Source organism: Harpia harpyja, chromosome 4, assembly GCF_026419915.1.
Source record: "Harpia harpyja isolate bHarHar1 chromosome 4, bHarHar1 primary haplotype, whole genome shotgun sequence".
Lineage (NCBI taxonomy): Eukaryota > Metazoa > Chordata > Aves > Accipitriformes > Accipitridae > Harpia > Harpia harpyja.
Window position 1 is genome coordinate 79,928,008 of NC_068943.1, and position 17,587 is coordinate 79,945,594.

At 53.7% G+C, this 17,587-nt stretch overlaps 2 protein-coding genes across 2 annotated transcripts; both read left to right on the plus strand.

The window, feature by feature from the left end:
• The first annotated feature begins 30 nt into the window (after positions 1-30).
• On the plus strand, positions 31-4,951 carry LOC128141197 (feather keratin Cos2-3-like). The gene is made up of 2 exons (XM_052785805.1): positions 31-78; positions 4,649-4,951. Exons 1-2 carry the CDS (start codon positions 31-33, stop codon positions 4,949-4,951), a joined length of 351 nt encoding a protein of 116 aa, XP_052641765.1.
• Positions 4,952-12,270: 7,319 nt separating this feature from the next.
• On the plus strand, positions 12,271-13,045 carry LOC128141196 (feather keratin Cos1-1/Cos1-3/Cos2-1-like). Its single transcript, XM_052785804.1, has 2 exons — positions 12,271-12,339; positions 12,719-13,045. Exons 1-2 carry the CDS (start codon positions 12,271-12,273, stop codon positions 13,043-13,045), a joined length of 396 nt encoding a protein of 131 aa, XP_052641764.1.
• The last annotated feature ends 4,542 nt before the right edge of the window (positions 13,046-17,587 follow it).

Below are 17,587 nucleotides of genomic sequence, written 5' to 3' on the forward strand. Positions count from 1 at the left end.
TGGCAGTGAGACAAAACTGGACTGGAACGGATGGTGACGTGTGCCCATCAACAAGGATGGAGAGTGGTCCTGGGGCAGGTGTGTGGAGCCAGGGGAGAAGTCTGGGAGGGAATGTGAAATTGATGCATGCCGAGTTACAATGAAAGTCAGGTGCATGGATGGACGGATGGATGGATGGATGGACGGCAAGAGGGAGAGGAGACAGGAGAGTTGGGTGTGTTGCAGCGAAGGATGAAGGGTTGAATTCAGAAGAAGAATAAATGCTGAATGCACAGGGGGATGAGAGGATGTATGCAATAACGGTGTGGTGCAGGAAAGCAACCTCGTGCCTACAGACATGAAGGAAACGGAGAGATGAGAGAGGGGTCTCAGGGTGGGAAGAGGGCTTAAGGATGCTAGATGCGTGGAGAGATGGGTCAAAAGCTGGGTGCGTGGATGGCTGGATGAAGAGAGGAGGAGCAGACGGGGAGATGGGTTGTTAGAGTGAAGGGCGGAGGGCTATAGTCAGGGCAGTAAGAACTGCCGAATGCACAGGGGAAAGAGTAGGTGCATGGAAAGGCAGGCGTACATGCAAGCAGGCTTGTGCCACCAGAGCTGATGGCAAAATAGGGAGGATAGGAAGCGAGGACTCGGAGGGTTTGGAAGGGGGACGAGGGATGGCAGAGAGGCAGGGAGGGGGAAAGACACGCTGAAGAAGGAGAGGGAAGGCTCGGCGCTGGGCTCCCCGCGGAACAGCCCGGGCACAGCCCCCGCCCCCGTCCACCCCCGCCAGCCCCGCGCACCCAGGAGCACCGCGGCCAGCGCCGCCAGCCCCGCGCCCCGGCACCGCCGCATCCCGCCGCTCCGCCGCCCGCGCCTCGCTGCCCCCCGCCAGCCCCGGCTCTCTGCTCCGGCCGCGGCGCCTCCTCTCCGCCGCCTCCGCCAGCTCCGCCCCGGGGCTGAGCCCTGCGCCGGCGCCGCCCGGGCTGAGAGGGCGCAGGGGCTCTGCACGGGCACCGCTTCGTCTCCTGGGAAATGCCCTCTCCCGCTCCTCCAGCAAGGACACCTCCCCAGCAAGAAGCAGCCTGCGCAGCGCCAGCGGCAGCCTGGCACGGCAGCAGGGCCCTGACCCAGGAGATGGACCAGCTTCCCAGAGCTGTCTCCGAGCTCAGGGGCTGCCGACAGCAGCCACTGATTTCCTGCGGATGGCAGGGAGGAGGCTGAGAGCCTCCCTCCCTTCAGCTGCCTCTCTGCACTCCCGGCACAATGCCTAAAAGTTGTGCGGTGGCCAAGGGGCTGAGAGGACACCTGTGCCCATGGGAGTGCAGGGTTCAGGGCAGGGGAGAGGGGGAATCACTGAGTCAGAACGCAGGTCAGAAGGGACCTGCAGAGGTCACCTAGCTCAACTCTGGCTTGGAACAGTTCACGTTAGATCAGGCTACTCCATGATGAAGATTACAGAAACTCCCAGGGAAATCCATGCCTGTTCTCATTTTTTCCTTTAGCCTCTTGCTTCACTGGCACTCCCCATGTTCCAGCAGCTGGTCATTGCCTCTAGTCCTGTCGCAGAGCACTTCCAGAGTCTAGGTTCATTTTCTCCATTTCCTCTGAAAAAGTAGTTTTAGACCACAAGAAGGTGTCCCCTGAGACATCTCTTCTCCAAGAGGAGCAGGCCCACTTCTCTCAGCTTCTCCTCACATGTCATGTTTGTCAGCCCCCTAATCGACTTGGTGGCCTTTGTTGGGCTCGCTTCAGTATGTCAATATCCTTCTTGGACCAGGGAGCCCCAATCTGGCTGCAGTACTCCAGCTGTGGTCTCTCAAGGGCCAGAGGGGCAGGGTCACCTTCCTGGACCTGCCGGCAACACTTTGGCTGACACAGCTCAGGATGCACTTGGTCCTGTTTGCTGCAAAGGCACGCTGCTGTCTCATGTTCAGCTGGGTCTCTCCTAAAACCCCACATCCTTTTCTATGGATCTGCTTCCTAGGCAGCCAGCTGCCAGCCTGCATGACTGCCTAGGCTGATTTCTCCCTCAGATGCAAAATTTTGCCCTTGCTCTTTCTGACCTTCATGAAGTTCCAGTCAGCCCATTTCTCCAGCCTGTCCAGGTTCTCTAAACAGGAGCCATGTCTGAAAGTTACGGCCCATTCCCCCTGCTGGGTGTTATCCACAGACTTGCTGGGAGTTCCCACTCATGACATTCCTGACAACATTAAGAGTATTGGTCCTACTACTGATCCTGAATACTACACCCCACTAATAAGTGTTGGCCAGCTGGGCTTTGCACCATGGTCACAACTCTCTGAGCCTGGCAGTACAGCCATTTTTCCACCCACCTTGTCATCCTCTAACTGAACCCATTCGTCTCCAATTTGGTCATCAAGGAATTACAGGAGAGGCTCTCAAAGGTCTTGCTAAACTCTAGGTACACACCTCCCCTGCCCTTCCCTTTTTCCACGGTGCCTGTTACCTCACGAGGAAGCAATGAGGTTGGCTCTCAGATGGAGTAGAGCCTCAGCTCAAAAGCAGACCCACGAAGAGGGGAATCAGCCCTGGCTGAGCTCTCCCAGCAGAGCTGCCTGGCGCTGATCTCACCGAGGTCAGTAAAGGGAAGGGGGAAAGCCCTTGACTGCACTGAGTCCAAGATGGTCCTGACCTCAGGCTGACAGCCATTCAGGCAGGGAGATGGGCTTAGAAAATTTACCCACTGTGCACAGCCCTTGTCAGAAAGAGGGTCTGTTCGGGACACCCCTGTGGGACAGCAGCTGGCTTTGGGAGATGCGGTCTAGGATCCAATGCCCCTTCCCTCCCAGGGGCAGTTGCTGGGCACTCAGACCGAGATTCCAGTGTGGGGCAGGAAGGTCCTTGTGGGCTGAAGTCCAAAGCAGTCACCAGTTCTTTGCCTTTCCTGTGCAGGCCACAGGGTCTGTCCTTCCACTCACAGCACAGTGGTATCACGCTCTGTGTTCCTTTCATTCAGTACCTGTTTGATCCAAGGTCTCAGTCCCTGCCTGACACAGCACCAGGCCGATGAAGTACATTTGGCCTTGACATGAGAGGGGTCGTGCACCACCCCAGACACCACTGACCCTGCACTGGAAGCAGATCCACTCAGGGATGGCCAGCGCAAGGTCAGCAGGATTCCTCAGCCTTTCTCCTTCCCCAGAGAGCAATCCCCATCCTTTTGAACTCTCTTGCACTGGGGAGATCTGCTGTGTCCTGGCCTGGAGGGGCAGGCAGGGAGGACTGCCAGCCATGCTGAAGTATTCCCAATATTGTTTACACTGAATTAAACTGTGGATCAAAACTGGTGTGAAACCATCCTTGTTGGGGCCTGAAATCAGCAGCAGCGGAGCTTGAGCTTTGGAGAGGCAGGGAAAGGAGGGCTCAGGAGACAGTGGCTGCATTTCAGTGCCTCTTCCCTGGACAGTTCTCTAGCAGTCTGGTGCCATCACCACTCAGCTGCACTCAGGCTCCTCCTGACCCTGGGAACCTGCTGCTCTGTGACGCTCATGGAGAGAGCAGTGGAGAGTGTCCCTGCCATGAGCAGCATATTCCCTCGTGATGAGGGATACACAAGGACACACAGACATGGGCTCATGCATACCAGCTTGGATTATACACATATATGTGCTCTGATGGGCATCCACACAAACCTGGTTGCTTACAAGTACACGCAAGACAAGCACACACACACAGGAACACCATGAACCATGGACCCTGCTGAGGACCCCTGGGGACTGGGCAGTGTTAGGCAGGAGGGGGTCAAAACCTAGGAGCACAACGCACACCCCTGGGGAGGCAGGAACAAGGGACCATCAGGGTGAGCTGAGGAGGGAAGGAAAGACCAGGACACGGCACGTCCTCATGCACGGGAGCCCATGACATCCAGCTGAGCATTGCTGGAGCTCCTTCCTGAGAATGACACTTCAAGCAGCCCCGACAGGGTGAGCCAGACTGATGTCACTTGCCTGCTCTGGACCTGTCCAGCACTTGAGCTGTGCCTTCTGCCTGCACTGCTGCATTCCTGCCTGAGAAATCCTGGGCCTTTCATCCCACTGCTCAGAAGAAGCCTTCTTTGGGGAATGGGCATGGAACAAATCTGGAAATGAAAAGGCAGCAGTGCAGGAAACCAAAGCACAGCCCATATCATTAGCTGCAATGGTTTGCATTGAAGATGAGCTTGTCAGAAAATTGTTACCTCTGCAAAGGGTGCCTCTGGTCCTACAGCAATGAAGGGCAGGTATAAAAGGCAGCCCAAGTCCCTGCTCTCTCATCCACTGCTCTTGCCTCCTTCTCCTTGGGAACCAGGTGAGTCTGAAGCCCCTTCTCCTTCTCTTCCAAAGTGAGATCTCTCCTCGATGGACCTCTCAGTTGATACAGGCTCTGGCCTGTGCTGGGGTTTGGATCTTCTTGTCCTGAGAGGGGGAAGCAGGGAGAAGGACTGCTTAGAGAGAGGCTGGGACATGGTCGAGGGGTGTTTTGGTTTAGGAATTAGGAGAGAGCCTCCCTGGGTCAGGCAGTTCTTTGTAGGACATTGAAGACTGCGTGTCTTCTGGCCGAGCCTCCAGCTTCCCATTCATTATTGGCCTTGGCTCCTTTGTGACAGGGTAACCAGGCTGCTCCTCAGTCACCCTTGTGCTCTACTTCCTCCCTGCTTCTCTCCCAGGTGCACTTCCAGCCCCACGACATGTCCTGCTACAACCAGTGCCTGCCATGCCGGCCCTGTGGCCCGACCCCGCTGGCCAACAGCTGCAATGAGCCCTGTGTCAGGCAGTGCCAGAACTCCACTGTCGTCATTGAGCCCTCTACTGTGGTGGTGACCCTGCCCGGTCCCATCCTCAGCTCCTTCCCGCAGAACACCGTTGTGGGCTCCTCCACCTCTGCTGCTGTTGGCAGGATCCTCAGCTGTGATGGAGTGCCCATCAACTCTGGGTGCTGTGACCTCTCTGGCATTTCCAGACGCTACTAGGCAGCAGGTGGCCCATCTCCAGATAAAGATGCTGGAAAAGCCCCAGGGTGACACCTTGAGGAACTCAGAACATGGTGCTGGGCAGAGGATCAGTCTTTTGGATGCTGTTTTCAGTATACCCAAATGGTTTTGCCTTTCTTTCCCTTTTCTTTGTTGCTGCCTATCCCCTTGCCCACACTATCTCCCCAACACCAACCTGGTAGGGACCATCTGTCTCCTCTCCCTCCACGGGGCAGGCATGATGCAGGAACTTCCCCATGACCAAGGACTCCAGACTCTCGGCTGCCCCCAGCACTCCCTGCACTTCTGTCCTCCGCTTGGAGTGAACTCGTTGCCCTCTTTTGACTCATTAAAGCTCTGCTGCATTCAAGCCTTGCCTCCCTGTGGTCCTTCCCCCTGTGGACACTCGCCAAGCGGCCAAACGAGAAAGATGTTGCTCTGGGGTGGATGGGGGAGGTGAGGGCACAAGGAGACCCTTCTCCATCCACAGAGGAATGAGAGGCTCCACACCCTGCAGTGGATCCTCTTTTGGGCACTCTCTCATGGAGCTGAGGAAGCCATCCCTGGCTGCTCTGCTGCCTGTGACGATCAGGCCTTGCCCTGCTGTGTCTCTGCCCACAAACATCCAGAAAGGCAGGAGGCCCTCAGGGGTCAGCAGCCACATGATCTCTTGAGGAAGAGTGTTCCTCTTGCTATGGTTGGAGCTGCACTGGGGTGACAGGGGGTGGTGTTGGGTTCCAAAAGATGATTTGCTTTGGGGAATGGGAAGAGGGCTAGAGAAGGGAACAGCCCTTGGGATGGCCCATAGCTGCTACTCCACCTTCCTCTCCCCTCCACCACTCAGTCTAGGGGCCATGGCCAGCATGCATGGATGGGGCCAGCAGGGAATAGTCACCCATGCTGCTGTATGCATTGAGGCTGGAAAGTAGAGCTAAGCATGTGAGAGCTGAGGGCAATCAGCACAGAGAAGGGGAGAGTGAAACAGTCACAAGAGACCTGTCCTCAATGGTTTTCTTGGTGAATTGGGAAAGTGAGGAGGAATTAGCTGAAGGTCCCAGCCCACCTGAACTAGGAGCTTGTTTCAGGAAACAGAGGGTAGGGCAAGGAAAAGACAACGACCACTAGTGCTGCGTTTGTTGTTACTACCATGCTTGAAGGGGACATGAGGATGTTTGGAGCTGAAGCAGCAGCCCCACATGAGATGCAGGCGCAGCAGCTCAAAGGGGTCTGGGCAGGAAATGGTGGGGTGTGGGCATGGGGCACACAGGCTGGCATCTCCCCTTCCCTGCAAATAAGCCCGGTTTAGGGACGTTCCCTCATCAGCAAAGGGACCAGGACAGGGATAGGGACAGGCATGGGGAGGAATGAACAGAGCCCTTGTGTTCTGCTTGTAACACTGTGGAGCCAGAATAACAACCAACAGGCTGTGGCTCTGCTAGATACCAGGGCAGAAGTAACCCTAATTCATGGAAATCTGCCCCATTACCGCAAGAATCAAGTGTTGAATGTTAACAAAATCGGGGTGAGGGAGGGGCGGAAGAATTATCTGGAAAAGGCTTTCTAACCTTGCAGCCTGCAGGGAACCTACTACTTACAGCTTGGGGTGGGCTCCAAGAGTGCCCCGATATATATCACAGGCCATGATCTGTCAGCAGGAAAGAGTTTTAATATCCAGTGGGGGAAAATATTCTTTCCATATCTACTCAGCTCACAGTGGGAAGGATGGTGCCCCCCTATATTTTGAGGACCCCTCCCTCCAGGACTGTACCCTCAGAGCAGGACTGGCTGCCCCGGGGCATGCTGTCACCTCTGCAACTAGTAGAACATTGTTAGAAGCTGGGGTTGTCCAGCAGATGCATTTGCCTTTCCAGAACCCTGTCTGGCCTGTAAAGCAAGCGGCTGGGTCCTGGTGTAGCACTGTAGGTTACTGGCTTTTGGGCACGGCCGTCCCCCTGGGGCTGCGGTTGCTCCCCATAGCTCACCCTGCCAGAGCAGCCAGAGGCCGCTGATGTGCATTTGCTGTGCTGCCTCAGGGGTACGGGCACAGCCCTCTGCCTTCCCAGGGGACTGTGGCCCAGCTCTAGAAGTGCAGCCTGTCCCCAGGATGTGAGCTGGCCCCTTATGCTGCTGACTGCACCTACCCAGCAGGATGAGAGGAGGCCCTGGGGAAACGTTGTGGACACAGCTGGGAAACGAGTCCACAGAAAGCACAACAATCCAGCACTGCAAAATGGGAATGGTATCTTTCCATGCAGGCAAAGCCATGTCCCCACCAAATCAGTGCAGGAAAATCCAGCTCAAATAGGACTGATGGACACGACCAACCCTCCCCTGGAGCTGTTAAGCACTGCCTGGGCTCAGAAAGGCCCACCGCACAAACATCCCAGCCCTGAGCAGCCACACTGTGCCTAGTTCACAGACCTAGATCAGGCAGATATGTGAAGGGAGGGAGGTGGTGGAAGGCTGCAAGCTTTCATCCAGCTCAGCAAGATGGGTGCGGACAGCAGTCAGCATGCAGAGCTAATGGCTGTGTTCAGGGTACTAGAGGAGACACCCCCACTTCCAAGTTGTCCGTGAAAATCATTCCTTTCTTTTATCTCATGCAGAACCATTATGTGGGTGGAGCCTCACATGACTGCTTCCCCTCACCGCATACCATGCAGCCTCAAGCATGAAGTGCTGGATGCCCCTGCCCTCCAGCCACACCAGAGCTCCTCCTTGTCTTCTACACCACACAAGGAACTGGGCTGTTTAGTGATCTCTGTGCCACCGCTGTTTTACAGGGCATGGGACAAGGGGGACAGGACATCTCTGCTACTTCCAGCCATAACATCACTGCTATTCTATGCTTCCTCTCTTTGCTTTATCTGTCTGTGGCAGATTGACCTTGGCTGGCTGCCAGGTGCCCACCAAGCCGCTCTATCACTCCCCTCCATCAAGAGGACAGGGGGAGAAAAATACGATGAAAGGCTTGTGGGTCAAGATAAGGACAGGGAGATTACTTACCAATTGCTGTCATGGGAAAACCAGACTCGACTTGGGTAATTAATTTGATTTATTGCCAATTAACTGCAAGAGAGCAGGATAGCAAAAAATGAAACAAAACTAGAAACAAATTGCCCCCACCCCTCCCTTCTGGCCAGGCTCAACTTCATTCCTACCTAACTCTTCTACTTCCTCCCCCCAAACAGCACAGGGTGATGGAGAATGGGGGTTGAGGTCAGTTGATACTGCTTCATTTCTGCTGCTCCTTCCTCCTCATGCCCTTCCCCTGCTCCAGGCTGGGGTCCCACCCACAAGACACAGTCCTTCACAAACTTCTCCAACATGGGGTCTTCCTGTGGGCTGCCATTCTTCATGAACTGCTCCAGCATGGGTCCTTTCCACAGGCTGCAGTCCTTCAGGAATGGACTTCTCCAGCGTGGGTCCCCTGTGGGGCCACAAGTCCTGCTAGAAAACCTGCTCCTGTGTGGGCTCCTCTCCATGGGCCACAGTTTCTACCAGGAGCCTGCTCCAGTGTGGGTTCTCCACAGGCTGCAAGTTCCTTCAGGCCGTCCCCACCTGCTTTGGTATGAGGTCCTCTGTGGGCTGCAGAGTGGATATCTGCTCCATCGTGGTCCTCCATGGGTTGCCAGGGGACAAGCTGTGTCACCATTGTCTTCTCCAGGGCTGCAGGGGTATCTCTGCTGTGGCTCCTGCAGCACCTCCTCCCCCTCCTCCTTCACTAGCCTTGGTGTCTCCAGAGTTGTTGCTGTCACTTTTCTCACTCTTCTCCTCTGGCTGCTGCACACTGTTTTTTCCCCTTTCTTAAATATATTATCACAGAGGCACTCCCAACGTTGCTGATGGGCTCAGCTTTGGCCAGCAGCAGGTCCATCCTGGAGGCGGCTGTTACTGGCTCTTTCTGCCATGGGGGCAGCTTCTGGCATCTTCTCACAGAAGCCATCCTTGAGCCCTTCAGTACCGAAACCTTGCCAGGTAAAGCAAATACACCGGCATGACTCTGGTATTATTATTTTGTGCAGAAACTCTTTTGCATATCTTGGCTGCAAGATAAACTCAGCTAGCTCAAGGTTAACAGAGGAGGCTGCAGGCAGCTCCCTCTCACTACAGGCAACTACACCACCTGCACCTGCATGCAAAAGACAAGAAGAAACAAGGCCAGCACATCAATTCAAACTGGGGAAAAAAGAAAAAGAATGCATGAACAATCACAGCGTAGCCAAACCATTTTTTTCAGCTGCTCTGTAATTTAAGGTTGCTTCTGCACTTGTCTGCCTTTGGAAGAGAGGGTATTTACCTTAAAGTGAGTCTAGAGACAGGTTCCCTACTACATCACTTCTGATGTGCCAGCTTGAGTGTCTGTAGCCAGAGGGGAGTCTGCCTTGTCTCAGACACACACCCTTCTGCTGCCACATGAGTGTGTCACTGTGGCACCGCTGCCTTTGCAAGGGCAGGGGCTGGTCCCAGACCCTTGAGGAGATCACCAAGGTCAGGTGGGAGCTTCTAGCACTGGAGGATTTGTTTTCTTTTCCTTGTAATACGGGAATTCTTTGCGAGGGGGCGGGAGAGTATGAATGTGTGTGACTGGTCTGCATGTACATAACTGTGTGGGCACAGGTGTGTGTATGGGTGTGCTTTTGTGTGTGTACAGCTGTGTGGAGGAGCAGGACATTTCCTGGTTTGCTTGTGCCCGGCCATTTTGCCCCTGAGGCAGATGCTGAGCTGCTAAAAACCTCCCATGGTTACCAGGGCCTATGATGGTGAGGCTTTCCCCAACTGCCTGAAGGTGGCGTCATCTGCCTCCTCTTCCTGAGCAGGAGGTGTGCAGCAGGCTGTGCTGGTTTTGGCCTGGACAGAGTTAATTTTCTTCATAGTAGCTGGTATAGGGCTATGCTTTGGATTTGTGCTGGAAACAGTGTTGATAATTCAGGGTTGTTTTCATTATTGCTGAGCAGTGCTTACACAGCATCAAGGCCTTTTCTGCCTCTCACACCACCCCTCCAATGAGGAGGCTGGGGGTACACAAGAATTTGGGAGAGGACACAGCCAGGACGGCTGACCCCAGCTGACCCAAGGGATATTCCATACCATATGATGTCATGCACAGCATTTAAAACAGGGGGAAGAAGAAGGAATGGGGGAACGTTCAGAGTTCTGGCACTTGTCTTCCCAAGTAACACTTACGGGTGATGGAGCCTTGCTTTCCTGGAGATGGCTGAACACCTGCCTGCCGATGGGAAGTGGTGAATGAAGTCCTTGTTTTGCTATGCTTGCACAGGTGGCTTTTGCTTTACTTATTAAACTGTCTTTATCTCAGCCCATGAGTTTTTTCACTTTTACTCTTCTCATTCTCTCACCCATTCCAGCGGGGGGGGCAGTGAGTGAGCAGCTGTGTGGTGCTTAGTTGCTGGCTGGTTTAAACCATGACACAGACATACCACTGCACCACCACCTGTGCCACAGGGCAAGTGTGAGAGCCTCCCCTGGCATGCTGTCCCCCACACGTACTTCTTCTACCCCTTGTGCTGTCCCTTCTCTTCAGTCTATGGCAGACCTCCTCCTCCACACCTACTTGAAACTCCTCCTGCCCACTTTAGCAGGTGTTTGCAAAAGCACTCTTGCCTCACCTTGTCAAACACCTTCCATGCCTGACCAGTCCAAAAGGGTCCTCTGGGGACAGAAGCCAAGGCTGCTGAGTGCTGCTGCTCCCCACTCCTGCCATGCACACTGCCCAAATGAGCTCTCAAGGGAGAGGGATTCTTTTCTGACTTCTGTGCCATGCTTTGCATCTCAGTCTTAGTAAAGAGAGGTAATTAAGGGGTTGGCAGTGAAATGGATCAAGACCCCTTCAGGGCATATGTCCTTCCAGGCCTGTGGGACCAACGCAGATTCCAAAGACATCCTTGTGTAGAGGCTCTTTCAGCCCAAACTCACTGCCCTGAGGGAAGGACCTCACAGACTCAGCTTTGTTACCCGCATAATCCATAGAATCATAGAATGGCCTGGGTTGGAAGGGATGTTGATAGACCATCTAGTCCAATCCCCCTGCCACAGGCAGGGACATCTCTCACTAGATCAGGTTGCTGAGAGCCCCATCTAACCTGACCTTGAACACCTCCAGTGATGGAGTATCTACAATGTCTCTAGGCAACCTCTTCCAGTGTCTCACCACCCTCACTGGAAAAAACTTCTTCCTTCTGTCCAACCTAAACCTATCCTCTTTCAGTTTACAGCCATTGCCCCTTACCTTGTCACTACAGGCCCTGGTAAACAGTCTTTCTCTCTCTTCCTTATAAGCCTCCTTTAAGTATTGAAAGGCCGCAAGAAGGTCTCCCCAGAGCCTTCTCCTCTCCAGGCTGAACAACTGCACTTCTCCCAGCTTTCCCTCATAGCAGAGGTGTTCCATCCCGCTGATCCTTTTCATGGCCCTCCTCTGGACCTGCTCTAAAAGATTCTACAGACTCTTCCCACAGTCAGTGAAGAGACATCAGCTCACACACGGGACTTCTGCCATCCCAAAGCAGACATCCATGGTAAACGAGACAAGTCACCTTTCTGGAGACACTGATCCTGTAATTGACCAGTCGTGGCCTCTGAACTGCCCAGCTAGCATAAGCTCACAGCAAGGCCTGCATGCCTGGTCACGTGCGCATGGCTTGCTTCATCATGCGATCAGAAGTGAACCCACAGGCTGTCCTACCAGAGCCTAGAAGCACCTCCATCCCATGGCTAAACCCCATAGCCATGTCCACGCTACTCAGGGACAGACAGAGAGCAGGGAAAGGGCTTTTGTGGGGGTGAAATGCTTTCAAGCTGGGCACATTACTCTCATCAGCTGCACCTCCCACTCTCACCGACTGCAGATCAGTCTTCCCCCTGACTCTGTCAAGTCCAAGACTTGCGTGGTGGCCCTGGATAGTGTAGACAGCCTCTCTTGGGGTGTCTTGAGCCTTCTCAATTAGCTCTAGAGGACTAGAGGTCTGGACGTGTGTGTGTGTATGGGTGTTGTCTAAGCCAGCTGTTTAGTCTGTATCTTGAGTGTCCTTTACTGGACTCCTCCACCATGTGAGCTGAGTCCTCTGCCCACGCTGACGTGTTTTGCTCCGGAAATGCTTGGGCCTCTCATCCTGTCACACAAAAGATGCCTTCACTGGGGAATGTGCCTGGCATAAAGCAGGAAATGAAACAGCAGCAATTCAGGGAGCCAAAACACAGCCCATAGCATTAGGTGAGATGTTCTGCATTCAAGATGAGCTTGTCAGAAAATAATCACCTCTACAAGGGATGCCTCTGGCAGCCTAGGGCAGTAAAGGTCCATGATAAAAGCCATCCCAGCTCCTCACTCTCTCATCCACTTCTCTTGCCTCCATCTCCTTGGGAGTCAGGTGAGTCTCAAAGCCCTTCTGCTTCTCTGCTTTCTCTAAAGGCAGGTCTCACCTCAATGGGCCTCTCAGCTGACACCAGCTTGGTTCTATGCCACATCATGGGGCTGCTTGTCATGGGAGAGGGAAGTGGGGAGAAGGTTAGACACGGAGGGAGGCTGAGACTGTACTCGTGTCTTCTGGACTCAGGGGCTAGGCAGTAGCCACATAACACCTGGTTGCTCTTTCTGGGCCCTGGCAGGATGAGGCCAAGAAGCCCTCAGGCATCCCTGCACAGCCTCCACCTCCTGGCCCTGCATATTCTTTGGCTCCCTCGTGGTGTGGTGACAGAATGCTCCTCACGCCTCCCCATGTTTTGCTTCCTCCCTGCCCTCTCTCCCAGGTGCACCTCCAGCCCCAAGTCATGTCCTGCTGTGATCAGTGCCAGCCCTGCCAGCCCTGCGGCCCGACCCCGCTGGCCAACAGCTGCAACGAGCCCTGTGTCAGGCAGTGCCAGAACTCCACTGTCATCATCGAGCCCTCCCCTGTGGTGGTGACCCTGCCCGGCCCCATCCTCAGCTCCTTCCCGCAGAACACTGTTGTGGGCTCCTCCACCTCTGCTGCTGTTGGCAGCATCCTCAGCTGTGACGGAGTGCCAATCAACTCTGGGTGCTGTGACCTCTCCTGCATCACCAGCCGCTACTGTGGCAGAAGGTGCCCCCCCTGCTAAAGATGCTGGCAATGGCCTCCGATAAGGACTCTAGGAACCCAGAAGATGCTGCTGGACAGAGGATCAAAATTCATGCTGTTGTTTTCAGACTAGCTGGCCACCACTGGCTTGCCCTGCAAGGGCAGCATGGAAGGGACCAGCCTGGGCTCTCTGAAAACATGGCCAATGTCTACCTTTCCTCTCTTCCACTCACCCTTTTTCTCTCTTTTCTTTGTTGTCTTTTGCTCCCCTCAAAGCCTGCTCTGGGGACCCCAGAAACCAGCCTGGAGTGACCTGCTAGGCTGTCTCCCTTTTGCCAGGCAGGTCAACAGATGGCCGGTGGCAACTCTGCCACAGGAAAAAAGGGGAACAGATTCTTGGCTGCTCCTGCGCCTTCCTGCACTGGGGGCCTCCCCTCGGAGTGACCTCATTTCCCTCTTTAGTCATTAAAAAATTGCTGCAATGCTGCCTGTGTCCCTTAGGTGGTCTTTCCATCTGCATACTGACTCTGAGGGACAAAGCCATTGCTTTGGAGGGGAATTAGGTGGGGGCACAGGAGGACCATTCATCACTCCTAGAGGCATTGGAGGGTGGGACACACTGCAGCGAGTCCTCTTTCAGGCAATGCCTCTTGAAGCTGAGGGAGACAACCCTAGTTACTCCACAGCCAATGGCCATCACGCATTGCCTTGCTGTGACCCTGCTCAGAAATATTCCCTTGGCCCTGGAGCATGTCACATGAACAGGAATCCTGACAACTGCTGTTCTCCAGAGAGGAACTGTGGGCATGTGGGAGTCCCCGAGGAGGTCAGCAGTCCCACAAGCTCTTGGGGAAGAGAGCTCCTCTTGCTTTGGCTGGAGCTGTGCTGGGCAAGGAGGCTCAGAAGACAATATTGCCAAAGGATGGCAGGAATTGGGAAGGGGTAAATAGCCTTGGGGATGGCCCACAGTCCCTACTCTGCCTGCTCCTTCTCTCCATCAGCCAATCTAGGGGCCATGGCCAGCACGCCTGGGCATGGGCAGCAGGGACGGCTTCCCCGTGCAGCCCTATCACCCTTCAGCGCAGCGTCTGGCATGGCCCACCTCTTGCCTACATGTGTAGGGCTGAGGTGTTCACAAGTTAGTATTGGTATCAGCTACAGCAGGTCACACACTTGAGTCCCCTGTCCCTGTGACCCAACCACCCCCTTGGGTGAAGGCAGGCCCAGGACAGTGACTGGTGGCCAACCACACACGGATGCTCTTTGGTGCCTTGTGTTCCCCCAGCAAGGAGCAGCTTTCTTCAGGCCCAGGAGCTCTACAGCCTCACAAGTGCCACAACCCAACTCTGGTCCGGAAAAGTGCCATGTGAGAGGAGATATACCCAGCTCTGTGAAGACATAGCAGTGACAGTGGGACCTGATTCTGCAATCAACAGGATCCGTGACCTGTCCCTGAATGGCACGGGGCACGCACCAGTGCAACCGTAGGACACATGTTGGAGTGCCTTCCCCCAGGCACCGAATTCCCAGAGCCCTGAGGCTGAAGTGGCCCTTGTGCTCTGTGCAGCACCACTGCTCCCTACACGCAGGCGAATGCCTTCCCACAGCTGCAGACTCTGGGACCCTGTGGTGTGGGGGTTTGCCCTCGCACAGACCTCACACACCACCAACACCACAGGACCAGGATAGGGGACAGAGTGATTCCTACGTGGGGTGAGGACTGGGGGCAGCTCTCCCCAGGCTGGGTTCTGTGGGAGGCAGTGCTGAGTCAGGTGGTAACACAGGGAAAATGAGCATCAGGACCAAGCCTACCTAGACCCAGTGCAACCATGGGTCCCAGCTCTGGCTCGGTTCCTGGCCCACGGTCTCTATGAGAGCTCTGGCCTAGCGCAGGCCTGCCCCAGCTCTGCCCTATCTGTGCCTGTGTCTGGCTTGGGCTACTGTTATCCTCCTGGCCTGGCCAGGCTCCTAGCTAGTCCACGGCAGTCGCTGGGTGGAGCCTTCACCTTGTCCTCTCTTGAGTCTGGCCTTGGTCTGAGCCCCAGCACCAGCTCTGACCCTGGGACTGAGACCTCCTACACATCTGTTGCCTAAATTATGGCAGTAATCGGTAGATACTTTGGGGGTAGAATTATCTCCTGTCTCAGACAGAAGTCTGAGGTGGACCAAGCTCTTTTGTTTTTTCTCAGCAGAGCCCTACACAAGGGAAACATTTCCAGGTGTTTAACCAAGCATGGGGGTGAATACACATCCTCATAACCAGCCTGGAGAGCACCGGCTAGCACTTTTCTTGGCACATCAGAACCACACAGAGTTTTTTGACTCATGTGCTTACCCTCCAAAGAGTGCTCTCTTTCCTGAAGGCATCATGGCCTTTTTAAAAGACAATGCTATGGACAGTGCTTTGCAGAGGAAGCAACTGCAGCATCCCCTCTCCATGGCCTGTGGATACCACTGTGTCTTTTTCCTACATCACCATAACAAGGGATTGCCTTTTGAATAGATTTCAAAATTGTATTCTAACAATCTAGTACAAAATGATCAGATACCGATGCGTTTTGTAAACTAGGAAGATGAAGCTTTCCTCCTGGCCACAGCTACTCAAAATATGTTTCAGAAGACCCAGACCAGCACCTTTTGCAGGAATTTTCATAAATGGATTCTGCAAATAAAACTTATAACCCAGCTGCAAGGCTGAGTGCGTGCTCTTGAAGCTCAGCCCAACCCAAACCAACATGTTTTTTAAATGGACACCACAGAGAGCAAAGTTTAAAGATTTTATGAATTTAAACCCCCCATGGCAGAGAGGGTTGGACTACATGACCTTTTAAAGGTCCCGTCCAAAGAAAACCATGCTATAATTCCATGGTTCTATGAATATTTTGGTTTCAACAGTAAACTTCACGAGGTGCGCCACTGGGTTTTAGGGAACTTCCTCTTCCTGGGTGGTGTGCGTGGTGCTTCTAGGGCCTCCTCAGTCACTTTTAGCTCTTCCCAGAGACCCCAGGTGTTGTATGACTGTCCTGGTTTCAGCTGGGATAGAGTTAACTGTCTTCCTAGTAGCTGGTACAGTGCTATGTTTTGAGTTCAGTATGTGAAGAATGTTGATAACACTGATGTTTTCAGTTGTTGCTCAGTAGTGTTTAGACTAATGTCAAGGATTTTTCAGCTTCTCATGCCCAGCCAGTGAGAAAGCTGGAGGGGCACAAGAAGTTGGCACAGGACACAGCCAGGGCACCTGACCCAAACTGGCCAACGGTGTATTCCATACCATGTGACGTCCCATCCAGTTTAGGAACGGGGAAGTGGGGGGGGGCAGGGATTCACCGCTCGGGGACTGGCTGGGTGTCGGTCGGCGGGTGGTGAGCAATTGCACTGTGCATCATTTGTACATTCCAATCCTTTCATTATTGCTGTTGTCATTTTATTAGTGTTATCATTATCATTATTAGTTTCTTCTTTTCTGTTCTATTAAACCGTTCTTATCTCAACCCACGGGTTTTGCTTCTTTTCCCGATTTTCTCCCCCATCCCACTGAGTGGGGGGGAGTGAGTGAGCGGCTGCGTGGTGTTTAGTTGCTGGCTGGGGTTAAACCACGACAATGACCCATGACAGAAGATGGTACATTCATCGCAGCCATGGCTTTCGTAAAAACATTCCAGCCTTTAGGTCTTCTCAGATGGGCCACAAGTCGGAAGGACACATTGGACTAAATCAAGCAGGCTGGACCTCTTAATGCCATCTCCTTTGTATACAAAACCTCCCTGGTTTTCCCAAGAAGATAGATGCTTCTGCTGCCCTACTGTACCTAGGAGCACTTGTGCATTCTTCCAATACCATGGATGCATATTATCAGGCACTTCCTGAACAACAGGGCTGGCATCCTCAGGAGTCTCCAGGGGCTTTTCCACCTCTGTCTTGATTTCTTCTGGAAAAGCAGGAGTTATTTTCCCCCTTTTCTGATCGCTCTGCTTCTCGTGGGACTAGTACTTTTGAAGAGTGGCCATAGAACCCTTAGCTTTCTCATAGGCCATGAAAACCGGGTTTCTGGAGGATGTTCCTCATTTCAGCAGCCAAAGAGGAGACTGTATCAGCCCTCACGTCTTCCTTGGGTCATGGCAGCACCCATAGCAGCTCCAGTTCATTTGCAGGCACCAGATACACTTTTTTCCACACAGTCCCTCCCTGCTTTACCAAAAGCCCTGTCAATCAGTAGAAGAGCAAAACTTAAGTTCTCCACAAACTTGATAAAAGCATATTTCCAGAGCGCTCCCTGATACTGCAGTTGCCAGAACTGTAACAACACAGAATATGCTCAGGCGTAACAGACAGCAAGTGGTCAGCATTCGTCAGTCAGCAAGCAGGTGCAAGTAAGCTGACTGCACAGCATCAGAGCAGGTGACAGGGAGATAGACAGGATTTTCTCTGGCAGCTTGATGAGCCCCAGACCCCAACTGCAGTGGAGAAGCAGGCAGTGTCTCCACCTAGTGTTAAGGCAAGTGCCACCTCTGAGCAAGGTGAAGGATAGAATAGAAAAGAATAGAATAGAAAAGAATAGACTAGACTAGACTAGACTATTACA